We start from the raw sequence: 21,776 nt of genomic DNA, 5'->3' as shown, positions 1-21,776 counted from the left end.
TCGTTTTGTTAATATTCCCATCTGCGTTGCTTTGGGTCGAACAATTTGGAAAATTATTTTTGACAAAGCTTTCCTGATAATGCTCGGTTTCATAAATGAGGTTAATTCAGGTTAATTTGGAAGTCTTATTGGATTCACTTCTGACAGTGATTATGCTGCAGTATCAAATCAGTTTGGATAATTCGTGATTCTCCTGGCAATACAGTGTTTTCCTGGATTGCGAGTATTATTGGCACTAATACATGGTCCCTACTTTCAGTACTCGAACGAGATATAAAATTCAAACTAAGAAATCGCGTTTCTTTTGAACTTTAGTGAATGTGTGCACGGCAGGGCGTGGAAGAGAGAGAGAGAGAGAGAGTAAAAATATTACTGATTTGTTGTTCTCTTGATCAGAATCTTAAGTTAAGGACGATATTGATGATCATTACCAAAATGGTAAATCGCATTAAAATGATATTAATTAGTTTATGACATCTTTCATAATGCCGGCCTGGTTGACCAAGTGATAACGGATCCGCTCTCTGACCAACAGGCTGTGGTTGGAATCCCTCCATGTTTGTGATCGTTTTTTACCCACATATTATACAAACAAATGCACACTCTCCTAAGATGAAGTGGATCATCATGGGTGAAGTAGACCCAACCCTCCAGCATTTGAGAGAGGCCTTTGCTTATCATTAGGTTTTAGAGGTTGATTATCACCAATTTTTATAATAACTAAGAAGATACGACTTCAAGTGAAGCTTACTTAGTTATCAACTACAATGCATTTCAAAGTTCAGCTTTGAATCCTATCAAAAGGATGAAAGGAAGTAAAGCACAAATTTTAATAACGAATGTGCCTAAACACTGCACTGTTATTTTTGAATTGCGGCCGAAGCAACAAAGGTCAATGTATTATGTAAATTATGTAATTTGTAAATTACGTATGTTCTTCTGGCGGTTTGAATATTTTGCTGAGTGAAATACAAGAGTGTCCCAGAAAAAAACCCCTGCCATCTTATATGAGACCAACTAATTCACTTTCGAATGACAAAAAAAAAAAAAAAACACGTATAAATGTTCTTCGGGTCGTAGAGGAAATGTGAACCATTCAAAACTAAACTCATCCAGAACTAACTAAAGAGCATGTTTAAACAGAGCCGAGAAGATGGAAATAATGGTTTAATATGTACAGAATATCGCTTGAAACTCCTAAAATGTACTAATAAGAGGCAATAAATTTCAACTTCGGATCATGTCTTTTAAGTAATAACAATAGCATAATAAATAAATACATACACTTGCATATATAAGTTTATTATGCTACGGATGTGCCTAAACACTGTTGTTTTTGAATTGCTTTGTAGTATATACAAGGACAACATCGTGGAAAAGATGACGAAAACTCCGCAGAATTCTAGTAACAATGTTATTTTCAAAATAGGCTTATTTATGACTTCGATATCACATACACACACACGCGCGCGCACGCACACACATGCACCCCTTCCCACACACACACAGGGTTATTCTAAATGAAGGAAATTTGTTTGTGAAATTTTTATTTCCACCGATACAACCATGTTATACAGTGTATATCACCTGACACGAAAACTATGAGAGTTTACTTTCCCCTATACTCTAGTAGCAGACTCTTGCTACTACCTTGAGAAAAAAGATACTTCAGTCGCTTGCTCAAAGAGTTAACATAAATGGCATGACAGCAGGAGAAAGTGTTTGTGTTATCGAATTTGCAAAAAGTGTAATTTCGTAATTACGATTCAACGCAAATTATGCACCCTGTTTAAGAAAGAACCTCATCATAAGCAGATTTACTCATAGTACAAAAAATTTCAAGACGAGGGATGCATTTGTAAGGGCAAAGTTCGGGTCTTTCCACGTGTTTCCGAAGTTGAAAGAATTCGACAAACATTCGTGCACAGTCCAAGAAAATCCACAAGCTGCGCAAGCAAGGAATTAGAAATTCCTCAACAACGGCATGGCGTGTTCTCGGAAAACGATTGCGTATGAAAGGCAACAAGTTGCAGTTAATGCAGGTATTACACCCTGAGGACAAAGAAAAAGTTAGACTTTTGCATAAAAATAATGGATGGCATGCCTTCACAGCACTACTCATTTTTTCTGATGAATCAACTTTTCGCTTAAGTGGTGAAGTGAATTGTCATGATGCGAGAATGTGAGGGGGGGGGGGGAAGGGACAGAACAGCGACGTGCAAACATTGAACATGAAAGAAACTCACCAAAAGTGAACGTGTTTTGTACCATTTCTTGCAGGAAAATTTATGGGGGCCTGTTTTCTTTCCCGAAGCAACATTGGAATGACATTCATCGATATGTTACAAATCCGGCTGTTCCCTCAACTCGAAGACGACTTTGCTGACTTATTTTCATGCAAAACGGGGGATGCCGCCTCATTTTCATCGTAATGTCGGTAAGTAATTATCTCAACGTAACTCTTCTTAACCGCTGGATGGGTCGAAGTGTGACACGGATGATCTGCGTGCAATTGGCCACAAAGCCACCTGATCCCTTGCGATTTTTATCTTTGGGGATTCGTTAAAGAATACCGTTCACGTGCCATCCCTACTCAACACAATGCAAGAACTTCGACATCGAATTGTAGCAGTGAATTCAATAACTGTCGACCAGTTACAAAAGGTTTGGCAAGAAATTGGCTATCGCGTTAATGTGTATCGTATTACACATTAACGCGATTAACGGAGGTACATACATAAAGTGCTTGAATATTTGACAATTTTCCACATTAACGAAGTAAAATGACGTCACTTTTTTCTTAACAACATTAAGCTCAACGGGCTGTCGCGGTCAAATAAACTGGGCTCACAGAAACTTAATTAATGGCACGAGGTTAATGCTGTTTACATTTTGAGGGACGAAATTTCCCAGGAAAAACCATACCATCTCCGTGTAAGATCGACTAACTGACTTTCAGATGAAAGAGCCTTCTACAAGTTCTTTGACTTCATGATGATAGTCTAAACAATAGTCCTTCCACCTGAGCTATGTAAACTCTTGAAATAAAAATATAAAGCCAAATAATAAAAAATATTTTTTTAAATTGTAATGTATTGTTTCAAGTTTTTTTCAACATTTTTATGTAAAAATCATCATACGTAAATATCATTATATCGGGCATCGACACCATTGCACTTCCTCACACCTTTGTACTTCCCCTTCACCAAATAACTCCCGCACAATGAACGTTTCTAAGTTAAGAATTTCACATTAATGCTATTTACATTCCGAACAGCGTTAATATAAAAGTGTATAAATTGTTGTATACTTCATTTCAGGATAACAATAGACCAGTTCAAGCAACTGATGGAATTAGATGGCTCCGCAGATTTACGAAGAAAACATCTGATTGCTTTACAGAAAACAGTTAGGGATCGTCTGCATTTGATGCAAGTGAGTATATCGGCAATGCTTTAGCTAGAGATCGTTAATTTATTATTATTATTATTATTATTTTGACATAGGAAATCTACAAAAATTCGACATGGAATCTTAGATATTATAACAATATAAGTAAAACAACAAATTGTACCTTTTTATCTACAAATTTTAAAATATAAACATTTATTATCGTTCGAAGAAACTATTTTCAAGTCGGATTGTTGTTCTTTTCGAATTACGAAAGAAGCAACTGCAACTATTGTGAAGCCAGTATACATCTCTGTTAGTTCTTGTTTTTTTTTTTTGTTGGCATGCTAGATAAAATAAATTAGCTTTTCATTGAGAAAAAAACTCTCCTACTTCCGTATGGGACTAGGAACCTCACGTTAAGTTGAAAGCATTTTTTAATCAAGACTCTTCCAATTCGAGGACGGGATTATAACCTAACAATCAAAGAATACTTTCACAGCATCATGCAGTGGCGTACTGCGGGAACCGAGTTGAACGGATAAAAATATATTTAATGGAAACTCAATAAAATTCATTAGGTGATTATAAAAATTTATTTAAAGAATAAAATTCAGTTTTCGTATCTTTTTACAAAGCTCTTGAATTAATTCAGTTGTGGTATACAGTAATCTCTCTGTGTACAGCAAAGCCAGTCCGTGTGTCATGGTAGGTTTTAATAAGTTATAGATGTTAGGATATATCATTTTGTCACACTTCGAAACTGCATCAATAGCGTTTTGCTTGCAGCTATTGCAAACTGTTTTTCAAATTTTTTATCCCACAACTTTAGCTCGGGCAAATGAAGTAGCGCTCGGTCAGCCCGAGCACTACTTCGTTCGCCTTGCGTTCACAGCGACCATGATTCCCGAGAGCTATTCCTACCTTATGTGACCACTAATTCATAAGTAGTATAGAAATAGAAGACACGACACAACATAAATAAATAAAAAAATGAATTTTAATTAAGAAAAGATTTTTTGGAAATTTTTCTAGTGATTTTTTTCCCTTTTACTTTGGGGGGGGGGTGTCCGGGCCCCTTGGCTCCCAATCTGGGTGCGCAACTGGCAATATGATATTTTCACGCCTGGATGAAAGAAGCCACAGCTTTCTGTTCGACGTGGATAGATTTGATTGCCCCATTGCAGTTCCTCTGTTTACAGGACGGAACATTACCGCGCATAGTGTGCCAGATAGTAGTGCTCTCCCATTAGGATCGTTGGTGTTGTATCCCTTGTTATGCTTCACCTGATCCTCGGTATATTAAATTGACCTTTAAGGTCACTGAAAGCAAAAATATGAACCAATCAATTGTACTAATTTTAAGCTGGGTTCACACGATGCAAGTAAGTAACGAGACGGGAAGAAAGGCGGCTTACTTATTACTAATTAGGGGAAAGAACTGTTAATTTTTGTTAATTACAGTTTAGCCTCGCCTGCCAAAGGGAACAAGAGACCCGAAATGACCTCACCTGCTCCCTTTGGGGGGACAAACAACGACGTTAATGAATTTATTTATTTATTTTACACACACACACACACACACACACACACACACACACACACACACACACACACACACACACACACACACACACACACACACACATTGAGCCAAAACATTATGCTCACTGGCCTCTTTGGCCAAAAACTGTTTGCTAATGGCGTAATCTTAGTATGGAGATTGTTCTCATGGACATCTTGGGATCCTTTCATCCCCACTAAACACCTTCACAGCTAATTCTTATTTGGGGATTCTTTCGGACTACTACTGCCCAACATGGTGGTGAAAATGTAGCCCAATGGTGTGGGCTCATCTATCAAGAAAACGCCCCGTATCAGAAAGCTCGCATTGTGCAAACATGTACAAGCAGCGAAGAACATATCCAAGCATTCCTGTGCTCACCAAGCAGCCTAATTCTTATGATTTGAATCCCAATGAATCTCTATGCCAGGAGTGTCAAACTCAAATTGGACTGCGAGCCATTTGCTATAAAACTGTATCTCAAGTGGGTCGCAAAAATTTTTTGACTAAAAAAACTTGCACTAATCAGAATCGAAGGGAAGTGAAAAAATGAGTATAAATAAATTGGAAAATGAATAACAAAATTTTTATTTATTCTAAGCATTACAAGACAAAATAATATTATAATGATTATCACAACTCAAAAAAAAATAATATAAAGAATATTTTTATTATATTAATATTTACAACAGATAGCATTTAATCCAAATTAAAACGAAATTAAATTTTATTTAAATAAATCAAATATTTATATATTTATACATTCTAAAAAATGTATAAACTCTCATTAATAACCATCACAAAAATTTACAGAGCGTCCTGTTAGTTTGAAATTTTTTGTGTTTGCGTTGAAATAAAATACTTATATATATATATATATATATATATATATATATATATATATATATATATTTTTTTTTTTTTTTTTTTTTTTTTGGCGGGGGGGGACCTATATTTTGAATTTTTAAAGGAATTTTTAAATGTTCCTGAAAAAATATTTTGGGGAAAAATTATAATAATTTCGGGTTAAAAAAAAAAATATATATATATATATACTTGCATAATATAATTATAATAATTTAATTTCAGTATTTTATTTTTTTCCCGACACTTGACAACGTTTATTATTAACCAGTCTGTCAAAATTTGGACTGAAAGATTGTGAGCATACGACCTTCATTATGGCAAAAAGGTTGACGTCGGTTAATCTTGATCTGTGGGCTGTTTTGTTACCTTTCATACATGAGAATAATTGTTCACATAAATAAGTGCTTCCAAAATAATATAGAATATTTGCTACAAACTTTTTTTATTTACGGATATTATTTTTGAGCTAAATAACTGTATATTTTTGGTACACCAACTTCTTGGTATTTCGCTTTTAGAATGGAATCATTTTGTAAATCAATAAGTTCTATTTGAATAAAAATAGGAAATTTTTCGAAATTAAACGAAAAAGAATCCGTAAAAAGCGAAAAAACTTCTTCTTGCTCCTTGAAATCTTTAAATAGCCTATCAAATTCTTCTTTTATCTTTTCTAGTTTGGGACAATATTGAGAAAAGTTCAACTGTTCACACATAGGAAAGTAACTTAGAATATTCTCTTTTAAATGATTTTGAAACAAAACTAACTTACATCTAAAACTTGCCAGTGCATCATACATGTGTGTTATTATCTGATCTTCCCCCCTGAGGTTTGACATTTAAATCATTCACATGTCCTGTAATATCAACTAAGAATGCCAGATCGTGTACCCATGTTTGATCATTAAGAAATGCAACATCATGATTTTTCATTTCTAGGAACAATTTGATCTTCTCTAAAAGTAAAAAAAGCTTTTTAGAACCTTATGACAAGATAACCAACGAATCTCTGTGTAATAAGGGTATCCCTTCAAATTCACTCTCCAAGTCTTTTAGAAATTGTGCAAACTGGCGGTGATTGAGGCCTCTGGATCGGATAAAGTTCACGGTATTTGTCACAGGCTTAAGTACGCTGCTCATTTCCAACATTTTGGAGCACAGGACCTGCTGATGAACAATGCAGCAGAAAGAGTGCAGTTTTGGAATGTCTGGATACATTTCCTTTAACTTTGCTGTAACTCTTGACACAAAACCTTTATTTTTGCCTGTCATTGCTGGAGCACCATCGGTTGTCACTGCTACGAGCCTGTTCATAGGAAGTTGATATTTTTCAAAAATGCCCCACACGGCGTCAAAAATGTTCCCCTGTAGTGGTTCCATGAATGGGAATCATTTCCAAGAACTCTTCAGTAATATTCATATTGTCGTCGCAAGCCAGAAGAAACAAAGCAACTTGAGCCACGTCGTGAATATCGAAACTTTCGTCAAGTGCAATTAAAAAGCACTGTACGTCTGCGGATATTTCTTGCAACTGGTTACGCAGATTATCTGCCATTTCGGTTATTATTTCGATCACAGTATGTTTGGACAAAGAAATATCGCGAAATACTTGCACATTTTTGGGACATACGTTTTCGGCTGCTTTTATCATACATTCCTTAACCAAGGAACCGTCACTAAAAGGTTTGGAATGTTTCGCCAATAAATAGCTGATTTCATAACTGGCTCTCACTGCTGATTCATTATCTTTCATACTTTTTGAAAATACTTGTTATTGACTTTGAAGTGAATTCTTCACACTTCTTAATTTTTCTTCTCTCAGTTTACCCTCAGAGCATGAATATTGTTCTTTGTGAATTTTATCGTAGTGCCTTTTTATGTTATATTCTTTGGCGACACTAATTGTTTCGTTACAAATAATGCACACAATTTTGTATTTTGTTTCAGTGCAGAAGTAATTTAATTCCCATTTTTCTTGAAAATTTCTCCTCTCATTATCAATTTTTCTTTTTCTTGTTGGGTTGGAAAGCGACATTGCCTCGGTGAATAAATATAGTTATTAATATTATTAACAATTTTTATAAAAATGTTTGAATAAAACCGCACAAAACTGTAGACCAGTGCACGATACTATTGCAAATAAAAATAAAAAATAATAATAAAAGGGATTCTCTCACTGCTAGATTGTCGTTGAATCGTGTTCGGCGTACTGACTTCAAAGATCACTGATTGACTGTAGCAGGCAATTATAAACTCATAGCTGAATTCCCATGAGTGCATAGGCTGCGTGTCACGTGAATAGCTGGCAGCCAATAGAATTCAACTTTTTCAGTACGCTACCAGGAGTGCTGTAAATTAACAATGAAAGCATAAATATAGTTTACGACTGATTAGAATCGGATCTAACATTGAAATTGCGACATAAATTTTTATTATTACAATTATATTATAGCAGATTGTTGCATCCATATTGTAACTATATAGTTGACGATTGATTAGGATCGGATCTAACACTGAAATTGTGATATATAAATTTTTATTACTGCAATCATATTATAGCAGATCGTTGCATCCATATTGTAACTATAAATGTCGTATGAAAACGAATAAATCGATACCGTATTTACTCGAATATAACTCGCACTTTTTTCCCCCAAAATTAAAGCAAAAAATCATGGTGCGAGATATATGCGGAAAACTTTTTTTCCGCATATATTTCAGAAAAACTTTTAGAAATTAAAGTTTTCAAAAAAAAACTGAAAATGGGGATGACTTAGAATCTCCTCTTCGTTATAGCTACTTCCGGCCTTCAGAGCGGTTTCCTTGTGTGCATTGTCAAAGTCATCTATCCAAATAGCATCATCTTCTTTCCCATTATTCCAAGTAAAAATTACAATTTACAAGATTTTAGATACGTAATGAACACCCTTCACGAATGTCTGAGAAGTGAAAGCAGAACGTGAAATAGGCAGCAATGGTAAGTCAATAGAGATAGAACAACTATGAAGATGTGGATATGATTGGTGCGGTATTAACAAAAAGATCGCGTTACCAAAACACAAAGTCAAGCCGACATTTTTGAGCTGAAACGCTAATTCTCTTCATCCAATTTCCATAATATCTGAAACTGCCATAAACAACATTTACTCTATATGTCTTAGTTTAACACGTTTCCGAATTTTATTGCAGCTTTGTTTTTGAGTTAGTGTGCACACTCAGACACATCTAACTAAAAACAATAGATTTTTGTTAGATACTGTGTTTGCCGGTGAAACATGGTTTTGCTTAAGTCTAAACAGCATGGTTAATGTGAGAGGAGAAATGTGATTCATTAGTTAGTGCCGTTTTTATACCAGTTGTCTCTAATTGCAGTTGGGGAAGGCATGTTGTTTACCGCGGGGAGCGAGTTATTGTTCTGACGTGAAAGTGGTTAAACTTCACTTTCGTGTACATCCAAAACTTTTTAATTTCTTTTTTTTCATAAAGTAAAATCAGGGTACAGGGGTGTGAGTCATATGCGAGGGCGAGTTATATTCGAGTAAATACGATATTTCTGTGTTATTATAAAAAGCAATCATCCTTTTTTTAAATCTTTCCTTGAGGCGTCGGGCGCAAGCGGCCCGCCAGTTTGACGCCCCTGCTGCTCTATGCGATCATATGGAAATCATCATTTGCCGGTGCTGCTTGTATATATATATATATATATATATATATATATATATATATATATATATATATATATATATATATATATATATATATATATATATATATATATATATATATATATATATATGCGTGTAAAAAACAAAGTAGTTTGAATGACTATAATACCGAGAATAAAAAGAAATAAAGTTTAATACTGAGATACTGCTAGTTTCGTTGAAAAAAGCCAACTTCCTCAGGTATCAAAGCAAACAATTATATAAAAAATAACAGAGACATTATAAAATTATATCAACAAATCTAGTATAAAAGACTGTAGTACGGTTTAAACAGGAATGCGTGCTGGAGTTCCAATTGAAGTTGACTGCGTGCGTGAGTTATCACGAGAGCGCCAATACTGGACAGTGGCAATGTGTGCGTCAGACAGATTGTAGCTAAGGCTGTTGTTTATGTGGGATGAAGCGAGTGATATTTCTTGAGATTCGAGTATCTTTTTTTTGAGTTCATCATAACACGTATGTATGTTGGAAGTTTGAGGCCAGTCTATGAGGTGTTGGTGGCTTTCATCCGAGTTTATAGAACGTGCCTCGAGAGAGCGCTGGCTCTGGTCCTGTTGTAGGACATTTACATATGATCTTGTAGTTTCCTGAATACTGAAGAGGTAGATGGTTCACTTTAGGTGTACTTAGTATGGAGCGAAGTTTTGGAAACGTAGTGAAACAAGTTCTAATGTTGAAATTGTTGAGAATTTTAGCCAGTTTTGGTGAGAGAGAGAGAGCTGATGTATGGCAAAGATATAAATGCTCTTGGGGAAGAAGAATCTTCAATAGTAGCTGAACGACGGTGAGAGATAAATTTTTCAATCTTCTCGAGAAAGAAACCATTGTTGACAAAAGTCCTTTTTAGTAAATTAAGTTCATTTTTAATCTCTGTTTCATCTGTTAATAAAGATCTGGATCGATGTGCCAGGGTTGAAATAATACCAAATTTCTGCGGAGGGTAGTGATGGGAAGAAGCATGAAGGTATCTATCTGTGTATGTGGGATTTCTAAAGATGTCGCGCGGTTAGCCTAGTGGCTATGCGCTTCGCAACCATATGGAAGGAGTGTCCTAGGTTCTATTCCCGTCGACGATGTGAGGAGCTTAAAGATCTTCCTCAGCCATAGCCAAATTATCCGGTCTTGGGCGTGGACAGCAGGGTGTTTTCCGCCCTGCTGTCCACGGTTTCTCCGGCGTTTTTCATCCCGCAAGCAGGCAAACCAGGCGCCCGTGAACACACATGCTACTGTCATAGGATATCGTACGGCAAGGAAAGCAACGGAAAACCATCTTGCTCATAATCATTTCCCTAAATGGTGGCCTATATAGCTACCCCCAAACAGCCCTAAGGCTAAATACTATCAATCAATCTATATATATATATAAGATATAAAAAATCCTTAGCTCATGCTAATGTGCGGTTTATAACCTATTCGTGGAGGGGAGTCACATAGAAGAAAAAAAAATTATATAAAACTCTAAATATTCAGATGATCTCTATCGCAAGATCTTGATCATCCTACGTAGTTACATAATAAAAAAGAAGATGAATACAAAACTATTAGAGAAAGTAATAAAAAATTACCCCAACTTCAACTTCTGTCAGATATTGCAGCGAGAGCGGAAGTTTTAAATATATCCGAGAAGAGGGGGGCAGAGAATATCACCGAAATGTTATACTTTTCTGGAATTTTCAGGAATTTACTTGAGTGTTACCGTAAAACGGGACATTTAATACTACACTCGTCACTATACTACCACCATGCAATTGGAGACCTACCGGTCAGACTAGTTTGCAATAGGCAAAGTCTTTCATACTTTTTTTCAATGTGTATGATAAATTATTTTCCGCGTTTTCACCTTTCAGCTAAAATTGGATTATTTATTTCCCCCCCGCATTTCACTAAAAACACAGGTTCTGTGCTGTTATATTGAGGGGTCCTCAAGGAGCGGACCACGGTCTAAAGGAAATTAATATTTCTTTTACGAAGATGATTCATAACCTTTCTTTCGTTCTAGAAATAAACAAAACAATACCTTTCAACTCTGGTTAAAACAGTTTTTTTCGTAAACTAGAGTAATTTCATGACAAACTTTATTGGATGTAAGAGCCGGATAACAAGCAAAGTGATCAGCCGCTGTTGAAATGTAACTGAGGGTGTTATCAATATCCAAACCTGAGGAGAACCGGAGGGGGGGGGGCTACAGTCGAATAAAACTGACTTCAAACTTCACAAAAATATAGAAAATACAACATACGAGTCATTAAAACTTTTATTAAAATATGTCAAAATTGTGTTTTGAAAACATTTTTAACAAACTACGCAGAATCAGATGTATACAATACTAAAAAAAAATAAAAAATCTTGGATAGTCTTGGGCAGTGTGGGAAACTATTTGCCGTTGACCAAACAGTTACGGAACACAGAATTAGAGCTACTAGAATGTTTTATGTATATATCTAGTTTGTCATGCAATCTTTTGTTCTAATGCAAGTGAGAGAGAGAGAGAGAGAGAGAGAGAGAGAGAGAGAGAGAGAGAGAGAGAGAGAGAGATTTGTCGATAAACGTTTAAAATTTTATTTTATTATGATAAACGCTGAAATACTGTCAATCATGAATGTCTTTGTCATACCAGAGAATGTGTGTTTTCCATAAAGGAAAGGGGTGTTTCTGAGAAGATAAAAAAATCATCTCCAGGTCACCATTATAATTAGTACAATAACTGGTACGAGGAAAGTTAACTTCCCACTTACTCCATTTCAAGGATGCATTTTACCAATTCAAGAATTTTCTGTACTGGAATATACATGCTAAGGAAGTACTTATTTAGTATCCATACAGACTAAATATTGGATATGTACAACAAATAAGATATGAATCAGTAAAGCAAATATGTGACATATTTGGCATATTTTCAAATTTTGTGATTGGCACGATAGAAAGCTATATCTCTCTCATTTCGATGGTTCAGTCTAAGAGCCTAGAACGTTATCTTTGAGCGCCAATAAAATTTCTGATCCTTCAATCGACTGAAATTCATATTTCTACATCCAAAAATAATGCATCCGTTGTACTGTCGAAAGGAAGGCTGGTGAACATTATTTCTGTGGTGGGGACAAACAAATGCTTGCTTTTCATCCTCTAAGTATGACACTAAGCTATATGTAAATTACTGATTTGCTAGGAATTTCTTGAAATACTTAGCTGTAATGAGTCAGTATAGTCAACAAGATCATTAATGTTTCCCATCTACTCAAAAGAAATGGGAAAGGTGTCGTATGCACATAAAAGATCATGAATTTAACCTCTCGTGTACATATAATGTATACGTTTTAAAATTACTCAATAATGTTCGTGTTCATACTGATTATAATTCATATTCCTTAGAATCCCCAAAACTGTGATACGTTTCCGACGTTTGTCTGCAAACTCAAAAATCCACATGGTTTTGCATCCGGTATACACGATCTTCTTTTCTGTATCGCCACGGCTTACAAAGAAGGAAGGAGGTTAATTTTGGACACTACTGAATGGCATTTCAAGTATGGAAAGTGGGAAAACGTGTTTCAGCCACTGAGTGAGAAATGTAAAGATAGTCAGAATGAGTCAAATCCAGGACCATACGGTAAGCTAAAACGCATACATTTTGGTAATTAGTGAAATGAACAATATACAAATATTGAGTTAATGTCGCTAGTTGTTAGAATGGGCATGATTAACGTTACTGTAGATATTTATTCCTATTTTAATTACCGAATAGTTTAAATCCTAGATAAATTTCTCCACTCAACTATATGATGAGCCCTTCATCATACAGTTGAATGGAGAAATTCAGCATGGCACTGAAGACAGGTCAGAAAACACATGAAGTAGAAAGACATCATACACTGGCCATCCTTTTTTTAGTCTTTGGCGTAATTTAAAACACCGAAACAGTTAACTACAGTGTAAGAGTACAAACTCACAATGCACATTGAAAGTGTGCTTCTCAAAATGCGTTGCGCCTTTATTAAGCTTCGTTTTGCACGTCCTTCTGCATATTTATGATAACTATGCTTTGGAAAATGTTATTGAAATTTGGAACTTGGAAAGTTGACAAAAATTTGTGAGAAGCACTAATGATCAAACCGTTTCGAAATAATGCAAAGTAAAAACTCCACTGTGACTGGAACGGAATTTGGTATTTGGAATCTGGTGAAAAATTTCGCGGCATTTTTATTTTACTTTAAATCTGACCCTTTCAGAGTTTTCGAATTTGTTGAGAAATAATATATTTCATTTCGCATCGTTAAATTCTTATAACTGCATTAAAAAGGCATGGAACGCACATCTGTTATAATTGTTTTAGATCATTTCCATAATTGTTTGGTTTTCTGTTACAGTTATTAATTAATGAAAGACTATAATATGGTACCACAACTATACGATGTTCAGCTAAATATGAACCAAATTATGACGATTAAAAGTATACTTTACTAAAGATGGACGCGAGTGTTGTTTTATTAGATTTCAATATGCAGTATAGCTGAAATATTATTTCTCAGGTATCTCCATGGAATCAGATTCATTTTGGAACCCAATTTAGCCATTCTTCCCACAATACCTAACATCCTTCTCCTTGAACTTATTAACCGATCAAGCACTCGCAACACCAAACTACCCATGCGAACTAGTTTCACCCATTCATCAACCTCCAAGCAAAAATCTGATCCCAACCTTCCAAATTACACTCTTACACAATTTCTAGCGGGTGGCCTGCTTATTTTCCCACTTTCTTCCAAGTACTATATCATTTTTTCCACGCACTTTTTAGGTGTGTGAATCCCATAAAATCTCTTTAATAACCTACATGATTCAATCATGTCCGCCTTGTATTTACCTATCATATAATTTTTAAAGCCCACAGACTTCAATCTATTCTCATATGGAGCACTCCAATCTGCACAATCTTGTCACTCGCCTCTTCATCCCCACGAAATCCAATCGACTAAATCCAGCGTGGCCTTATAAAAGTATTAAAAAAGGGGAGTAATATCCTCTTTATCTTTGCTTTTCAGTGTGTGCGTGTGTTCCTCTACAACCACATACTCTGATTTGCTATGATGATCACTATGTAATCTGTTCTCTAAACTTCAATTCCTTGCCATAAAACCAAATCCCTGATCTTCATCAATTTCCTGCAGTTCCGTTCCATTAGTAAAGTATACAGCTTGTGTCAAATGGCATCACAAGATATATCACTATACTGATGGAACTGAACTGAAACGGCCATACATTAACCCTTTGCACATACTGCCCGTATATTTAAGTTATCATACCGATCTCTACTCATCTTCGTTGACTATGGCTCTTTACAGTTTTTAATCATTAGTAAACAACTCAGTACTTACTCTTAAATAATTTCCTATATCACTGATGTATAAACTAAACAGCACAGGACGAAGTATTGAGTCCTGTAGTACAACACTAGTCACCCACCTTCTCCTGAGCTCAACTCCTCTATAAGCCAATCTTTGGTATCTATCCACCGACCACCAACTTATCCAAATCACTAGATTCATTTTCATTCCCATTTGCTCTCATTTATGAAACATAGTTCCGTGTGGAATTCTGTCAAATGTCTTTGCAAAGTTCAGCAGCATCACTGAGTAGCCATTTTCTTTATCTTACTCAATTATCACTTTATTATAAAAAAAGTAAGCGAATTACTAAGAGGGAAACCAGACTTTTTACAAAACAGAATTACCCCTATTAAGTATCACATTTCTGTCCACAGTACCAAATTCCATCTTTTACCAACTTTTCCAATACCATAACCGACACTCCTGAGATACTAACTGGCCTATAATTTGCAACTTCTGTCTTGGAGCCTCCTTTATATAGTAAAACTATTTTCACTCTCTTTGCACTCTTTGGCACATTCCCAGAACTGATGTTGAAATTAAGCAGCTGATCAGAGGAAATGGCAATTCCCTTGCACATTTGTGTAATAACCCAGACTGATATACCGTCTAATCCCAAATCCTTGTTCAGATTAAAGTTCTGTAATATTGGAAGCACCTTCACTTCATCTGCCTCTATTCTTCCATCAGTCAGTCACATTGGACATCAGAATTTCTCCACCTCGATGGAACACACTTAATAATTACCTAATAACTAAACTATTTTGCTTGCTTCTGTCACCTTCCTACTACCAAACGGTCGATTTGTTTTCGCCTCATCAGCTAGCTTCCTCTCAAAATTAGCTTTGGCTTTCCTTATCGTACAGGTTACCTGTACTCTGGATTTATAGGCTTGCTGATCACCTTTTTCTTTATATTTCTCTACACAAGTTTTTTTCTTTTTATAATATTCGTCCATCTAACTAATACCCAGTTTATCTTCTTACTCTGGGTATACAGTCTGATACTACTTTCTTCAAATGCCCTCCTGATTATCTTCCATACACTGTTAACATCTCTTTCCTCCAAATTCTTATGACATGGCACTGCTCTAAGCAGACTCCTCAGTTTGTCATAATCACATATTTGTAATTTCACATATACCATTTCTTAACAGACATTTCTAAATGACTAGCAATATCCCAGGTCAAGACTACATGACTGGGTGCTCTAAGCAGAGGCAGTGCGGAAACATTGGTTACTATTAAATTTTCTAATGTTATAACCAGATCTATACTATTGAACTTCATGTCCCCTCCATTACATGTTGTCCGTTCATTACCTTCTGGGACCAGTATAAATTAATTTCGTTTCCTCCCTGTGACCATTCCTCTTTCCAGTCCATGTCACCAGAGCTGAAGTCCTCCATAATAATTACCATACCTGGACTCGTTGTGCTAAGGTATGCTACTTACATTCTTTCTAATGCCCCATGGCCTATAGCACTAACCAAGTATGTATTTCATCCTCCTTTCCTCCATCTCATACTGAATAGTTTCAAAGAAACTGCACTCCTCAGTCATTTTGATGTACTTCCACTCTTTATAGAATTCAATTCCTCTCTGTCCTCTGAAAGTACTATACCTCCTGCATTCCATCCCTATGACCATATCATCCTCTGTCAATTTAAAATTAAACGGACAACCTATAAGCATCATGAAGCAAGAAGGTTGGAACTATCCTTACAATCAGTGAAAACTTGGTCCACATGTACTAGACGGTATAGACCAATAAAGAAAATCTTATCCCATCAGAATGTTAACTCTTTATAAATTTCACCATTTCCTTGAAATGGTGTAGTACAAGGATGGCTCTGATTAACTATTTAGGATTTTCTTAGTACTTAGCTCAGCTACTGAAAAAGAGAAAAAAGCTAAATTAATATAACAGTGCAAAATATTTTTCCCCATGGATTTATTTTCTATCTGAGGATAATACGAATCAAGTGGCCAGCACGGTCCCTAGATATCAACCCCAAAGAACACGTTTGGGATGCAATAGAAAGATGCATTGCTGCTCGAAATTTCCCCCCAGAAAACAAAACAAAACCTTATTTTTGCTCTGAAGGAGGAGTTGGTCAGTTTGCCTCAAGAGCTCTTGAATCACATGGTGCTAAGTATGGTATGATGTTGTGAGAGCTGCATTGCAGTTCAAGGTGGACATATTCCATACTGAAATGTCTCCGTGCATAGTTTTCTGTAAGCACTGTACATTAAGTCCTTAACTACTTGACTACATCCTTAAGAAATTTGTACCTTTTGCCAAAATATTGCAATTTAATTTGTACGAAATTTATAACAGTTTTTTTTTGTAATAATATAATTTATTAGTATGCTAGCAATAAATTTATGTCTACATAAATTCTGGTCGAATATCATCTACTCCAGCTGCCTTTCCACATTTCAAGTATCGATATGTGTTTTTCTTTGCGTTTCTCTTGAAAACCTTTAGAAGGATTCTGTCACTGGGTGGTTCGTTTTGTTCCTAGAAAATACAGAATCCCCTAATTCCTCATATTTAACTGTTTCAGCATGTTCAATGATGGTCTTATTCTCCTTCTGTTTTCTTTCCGGGCCAAGAAGTTGCCATTATACACATATATACCGCTTTGAGCTTTTTTTATAGATAGAAATGCACTGCCGGTGTGCTGAGCCTTTCTCTCGGTATCCAACTTCAATATCTATACTCGAGAAAACTGGGAATAGAAATACGTCAAGATGAAGAATTACTGGAATTTATGATAGAAAGAAATTCAAAACATCTACCTCATCATCATTAGCTGTAAGCGTCTGGATGTTCGACAAATGTTCATTTTCCATTGATCTCTTCTGTTCTGCTTTGATTCTTTGTATCTTAATGAGAGTAAAGGAATTCGTTGCCGGTTTGCTGGTCCTGTCTTGGCATCAACCCCCCCCCCCCTCACTTTCTCCCTCTGTTTCCTGAAGTTCAGTTCCATCAGTAAAGTATTGCAGCTTGTGTCAAATGGCATTACAAGATGTATCACTTTACTGATGGAACTGAACTGATCGACACATTAAATTGCCAGCCATTAATCTTTGCCCATACTGCCAGCATGGCAGTATGGGCGAAGGTTAATGGCTGCCAGTTTAATGGTTAATGGGGTCTATCCCAACAGGATACCGCACTGTTTGTCTCTTGTGAGAGTATGTAAAACATTTACTAACCGTTAACTAATCACACGGTCAGTTTAATGTTCCAGGCGACACCTCAGCTGGATTAGATGTAGTCATTCTATAGTTTGCCTTTCCTTTTCACTTAAGTTTTAGATTAATTATGCTGCACAGGCGGGTTGTATACCCCATACCAATCAAAAGCTTTTACTAGATCAGTAAAATAAGACAAAGGATATTATTACAAAGATACTTCCTTTTACAATGGATTCCATAAAAGCCCCAAAAGAATCCCCGTTGTGAAAGGATGTCTCTTTGTAATTTTTCCCGACGGAACCTTTATTTTGAGGTTCCTTTTGGAAAAAGGAGTTCCCGTGAGAGTTCCGAAGGAACCTCCTAACTTATTTTGAAGGTTCCTTTGGGGTATTTATGGGAATCCAAAACGGGCGTTCTCAAATCATCTGAGCTCTTGATGTTGAGTATGTCCGTTATCCTCGTGGTTCATTTCTGTCCTCTAGTAATTACCATCTCATGATGTCAGCTTGGTATATTCAAAAACCTGAATGTTCTCAGCATAAAAACTCTCAATGACCAGAGATGTATCCTAGGGGATCAGACCCTAGTCCATGTTTTTCATGATGCAAAGATAGACAAGGTAATCAAGAATGCGACTGACATGAGTTGGGTAAGCTGGACCTCTGGAAATGTGAAAATAACTGTCGGTTCATTGTCAGTGAATGTGAAATTATGCACTCTGATGTAATAATATATCCAAAAGTGTACAATAGCATAATCTTACCATTATATTGTTAGGATTATGCTAAAAGAACCTGACCACACTAGGGATCTTGGAGTTTTAGTAGATAGGAAGGTTGAAGTTCAGGGGACATATAGCAAAAAAAAATGCAAATACAGTTCAGAATATAATTACAATGCTGAAAAAAACTGATATGCAAGGATTAGTCATTTGTCCGCTTTACAAGGCTTCAATACTACCCCCATCTGTGTCTAGATCTGGCTTTCTAGTTTCCAAGGTAGTGCTTCTGGGGTGAAGAGTGTAAAAAGGAGATTGCTAAAGATGATATTCAGGACTGTGAAATGTAGATTTTTGAGGAGATCTTGAGAATTTGTGGACTGCAGACTAGCAAACAAACAGGATAAAGATGAGTGATATGATAGAGATCTACAAACTTCTCCAAGGATCATATTGGATATCAACAATGGAAATTTTGATTTCATCGGTGGCAGGGAAAGGATGATTGGGCGTCTGCAGAAGTTCAGATGAATGCAGTCACGAAAGGGTTGTGTGTGGGGGGGTGAGAGAGATACACAGAGTAATTTTTTTTCTTATACTGTAGTTCACTTGCCTTTGAAGATGGTGAGTGCAGATAGTGTGAATGAATTCAAGGCGGTGTGAGTAATACGCGACCTGCCTCTGACTCCTTGGATGTCTCTTATCATCATCATAATAATAATAATTTATGAATACATAAATTATTACAAAAATACACACACACTTGAACACAGGTTTTTCTTGTGACTCCTGTAAACAGGCAGTACTACATATTGTTAATCACACGTTGCTGGTAGATTTCATTTTGAATTAGAGATATCGCTTATACTTTGACCATTCAATATACTCGAAAAGTAACTTTACAACAGAACTAGTCAGTCATACAGTAATATTACAAGCAGTGTAATTTTTAGGTTATGGGAGAAGTGTGTTGACATACCTTCCACATGACGTTGGACCTCAAGTCGCTCGTCTTCATCAACACCCAATGGCCTGGTGGTATGGACAGCTTCTTTACTATGCATTGCGTCCAAATGAACAGCTACAGAAGTCCTTGGAAAAGATAAAGAAACAAATTGGCTATAAAAGTCATATTGTTGGGTAAGTTTTGCAGTTTCTTAATTGCAAATATTATGTCATTTATATGAATCTCAACTCTAGTAGTTTCTCTTCTTTTTTAACCTTTTCCTGGAGAAGAAGAAGAAAAAAAAACAGACTGGAGTGAGATAACATGATTTTCTACTTATATTATATCCAATAACTTGATGTCAGATGACCTACGAAAAATATTCTTAGACAGCACTTGCTTTTAAGATACAAATTTCACTTTTTAAATGTACAACGTGGCTGGTGGATTTGCTGCCAATAATAAAATTATATATTTTATGCACTGTCAGAGATACAATCATGATCGTATTACTCACAGATGCAGAAACACACCATATTTCAATGGATTTCAGAAGAGATAATTAACCTTGTAGTATCTGAAGGAGTGCATAATTTATACCATGGTTAAGTATTATCATTATTGCTATGAATTCTTAGGGGGGAACAAATGGCCCAGTCATGGTACCGAAAGTCTGGGCATATCACAGTCAGTTTGGGAATATCACATAGTTGTTCTATTAAAATATATGGATTTTCACCTCCCACCAGTGTTGATGTCCTAATCTGACCAGAGGGGTGACCTCATCAGCAGCGGCACACCTAGGGAGGGGGAAAGAGGGCCCCCCAAAGAAAAAGGAAAAAACACTAACATTTTCCAAAAATCTTTTCCTAATTAAAATTCATTTTTTTATTTATGTTGTGCCGTGTCTTCTATTTCTCTATTACTTGTGAATTAGCGATCATTGCAGATGCTGAGTCATAGGTCGTATGCGATGCGTAGTGTGTATTCTCAAATCATCTCCTCAACTTTCCCCCCCCCCTCCGCCCCAAGAATAAATGCTGAGTGCACTACTGCTCATCAAAGAGGGCTGTATCATTACAAAATATGATGAAATAATCATCATCATCTGTCCACAATAACATTTCAAGTACAAACTGCAGTTCAGTTAGGTCATTCTCTTGTAACTTCTGCACCAACTGAATATTGTAAGCATTAAGTCATAATCTTTCATGTATGACATTATATTCAATAGGTCAAAGAATATGCAGTTTATGACAGACCTGATGAATGTATTTACAAGTTATGTTAATATTTCCATATGTGACAAAGAAGTGAACATGTATTAAATTGACTTTGCATTAAAGAAAAAATCAATAAAGATCTACTGGTCTGATGAGGATTCTGTGACAGAACTTGAAGATTCACTACTAGCAAATAAGGCATGTAAGGCATGAAGATTTTAATTCCACAGCTAGTAACAGCATTTGCAGAAACCAAATTGTGAGGAGAAAAAGATCATGCACTAAAATGCCATTCCTTCAGAGAGAAAAATATCGTATTAAAGAGAGGTGTCCACAAACAAAAGAAAATAGCTGCATTTTAAAGGTGGCTGAAAAGAAAAGGGAAAATGCCAATCAATAAAATAATGAGCCTGTAGAAGTAAAACAGAGAAATCACTAAGATGATGATTCCTCTTCACCCCCCCCCCAATGCACGAGAATGAGTAAAAGTAAAAGTCAACATGAAAACGTGCAATGACCAAGAATCCTCAAAGATGAGTGCCTTTGCTAAAGCAAGAGGGCTGCAAAATGCCCAAAAAGTACACAATCGGTGACCCCATAACTGCAGATGTCACAATAAAGTGAAAAAAGCACTTGCTGCCTAAGGAAGATGTTTTGAGGGAGAAGGAAAAAGAAGAAAAGAAGAGATTTCCAGTGCCATACTGATGATAATTACATTAAGAAAAAAGACTCAGATAAGCAATCAACACAGTGAAA

At 36.0% G+C, this 21,776-nt stretch overlaps 1 protein-coding gene across 1 annotated transcript in view; it reads left to right on the top strand.

Moving 5' to 3' along the window:
- LOC150101379 (alpha-(1,6)-fucosyltransferase-like) overlaps positions 1 to 21,776 on the top strand; it is a 63,249-nt gene that overhangs the window by 25,029 nt on the left and 16,444 nt on the right. Inside the window, exons 5-7 of the mRNA XM_090400786.1 lie at positions 3,321 to 3,435; positions 12,913 to 13,150; positions 19,805 to 19,991. Of these exons, the coding sequence (XP_090256912.1) occupies positions 3,321 to 3,435; positions 12,913 to 13,150; positions 19,805 to 19,991 (540 nt within the window). The remainder of the gene's footprint in view (positions 1 to 3,320; positions 3,436 to 12,912; positions 13,151 to 19,804; positions 19,992 to 21,776) is intronic.

This window comes from Typopeltis vanoorti, chromosome 11 (assembly GCF_054136105.1).
Source record: "Typopeltis vanoorti isolate ZY-2024b chromosome 11, IOZ_Tvanoo_1.0, whole genome shotgun sequence".
NCBI lineage: Eukaryota > Metazoa > Arthropoda > Arachnida > Uropygi > Thelyphonidae > Typopeltis > Typopeltis vanoorti.
The sequence above is the reverse complement of the archived record's forward strand: the minus strand, read 5'-3'. Positions and strand labels throughout refer to the sequence as shown.